This window comes from Sphaeroforma arctica, assembly GCF_001186125.1.
Source record: "Sphaeroforma arctica JP610 unplaced genomic scaffold supercont1.5035, whole genome shotgun sequence".
NCBI classification, from domain to species: Eukaryota; class Ichthyosporea; order Ichthyophonida; genus Sphaeroforma; species Sphaeroforma arctica.
The window spans coordinates 1-2,149 of NW_014035523.1; the positions used below are offsets into that span (position 1 = coordinate 1).

Sequence of the window (2,149 nt, forward strand, 5' to 3'; positions counted from 1 at the left end):
ATATATACATTTACATACAAACATATATATATATATACATACACACATACATACATACATACATTCAAGTGTTTATGTTAAAATAAACTGTGCATGTATGTATAAGATAGACCCACCTCACGATATTCTGGTGTTTGAGTTCCATTAAAGTGGAGACCTCACGGATAGCTGTTGAGGGCACACCCTCGTCGTCACCTTCCAATCTGATCCGTTTAAGCGCCACCACCTCGCCTGTCAGCCAATCAGAACAGTCGAAAGTTAAAACACATTACCTACATAGTCGGGAGGTTGTAGGTGTGTGTCCATGCACTGAGACTAGTACTACGTATATACGACCTTGTGCTGCTTATCAGTACTACTGTGTGTGTTGGCGTTCCCTGGGTGTGCAAATGTAGTACCAGGGACGTGTATGAAGTAGGTAGTACTGTGTGTGTCTGTGGCAAACGTGCGTGTGCGAGGGATATACATCTATTGTGTGTCTGTGGTTGTACTCTGTGTGTCTGTGGTTGTACTCTGTGTTTCGTGTGAGCTTAAATGCGCTGTGCATGAATATCGCTTAATACATGTTATATGGACATGTCGTGTGACAGAGTGTGGTTGTACCGTGTGGTATGATGTGGATACCATCTGTCATATACAATCGCGTATCTTTCCCTTAGACAACTGTGTGGTGTGTATTTGTTGATGTGTGGTGTGTGTTTGTTGACGTGTGGTGTGTGTTTGTTGCTGTGTGTGTTGCTGTGTGGTATAAGCCTACGCTTGACCTGCACAACTACCTCCGTATGCGTGTGTCGTGTGTTACACAGACTAGTACACTCATGGGCTTGAAAGTGCTTCTCATAGGCATGTTGTGTTGTGTATTGAGATGATTCTGTGGGGAGCTACAGTAGTTGTGCCGTGTATGGTATTGATAGTGTCTTCCATGCACACTCGCGTGGATGATACTATGATCCTTGTGTAGCATATCCCTGTTGCTATAGTGTGCAGTACTACGCTTGACCTGTATATGTATAAAAACATGTGTGTGTGGTGTGGGATATGATTTGAGGTTCCTCTGAGTGTAAATGCGGCCTATACAAACACCACACGTGTTGTGAAATGTGTGGCGTGTATGATACCTATTCCATGCCTATGCACACAGGCGAGTTCTATACGCATACTGTTGTGTGATGTATGCCTATGGCTGTAATGTACACGACTGCTTGCACCCCTCGAATAGAATAGAAGCATCGCATATTATGCGTGACTATCCTATATAATACTGCAGCTGTGTTGTGAGGATGTTGTATGTTTGTAGGTATGAGTTTCGGGCGGCTATAGCATACTTGGCACAGTGGAGATCCAGACACTAGCTGCGCTCCGTGACTTTTGCACCGCACATATACATAAGCACATATACAAGACACACACACACATATATATATATATAATATATATATATATATATATATATTCACTCTTGTGTCTCCTTAAAAAACACTTGCATATAACGGCTATGCGCGTGTCCAAAGTGATGACATCACTGTGTGACACGGCCTGTATGGGATACTGTATTGTAAATTTAACCCCTCTTGTTGTGATTGTATCGTGCGACAGCATTGTATTGCTTGCAGTATTTACGCTCAGTCTAGAGACAGTCTTTGTCTATTGGTATTACACTGCACTACCTGTAGTGTTATGTCAAACCTATGTACACTGCTTGTACGTTTATGCTCAGCTTTTTACACCATATTCTTCTGTAGGTTAGACATTGCAATACCTGTATGCTTATGCTTCGCTTCGTGAACAGCAACCGTCTGTTGGGCTATATACAAATCGTACACGGAACATTGCATCCTCTGTATTTATGTTGTGTCTGTGTACATTACCATATACCGAATACTGAACTATATACAAACCATACATGCTTCGTTTACCTGTAGTTTTATGCTTAGCCTTGTATACAACACCGTAGGTGCCTGAGCCGATCTTCTCCAATCGCTTGTACGTGTCTGTCGCAGAAGTCATCATCGCGGCTGAAATTTATTTTGCTCTAAAAGACGATTATGTGCGTGTTTGTGTGGTTGAGAGGATTGAATACACTAACGTATGAGATTATAGGTATGTTGCATTAGCGGTTATGCTTTAGGTAGAGTTCGACAGGGCAGTA

At 42.2% G+C, this 2,149-nt stretch overlaps 1 protein-coding gene across 1 annotated transcript; it reads right to left on the bottom strand.

Annotated features, from left to right (window-relative positions):
* Nucleotides 1–110: 110 nt before the first annotated feature.
* SARC_14737 (hypothetical protein) lies at nt 111–2,127 on the bottom strand (the record flags this gene model as incomplete). Its single annotated transcript, XM_014291130.1, has 2 exons — nt 1,917–2,127; nt 111–231 (listed from the first exon to the last, which is right to left on the bottom strand). Coding segments are annotated over exons 1-2 (215 nt in total), but the record flags the coding sequence as incomplete, so codon positions are not given.
* Nucleotides 2,128–2,149: the final 22 nt, after the last annotated feature.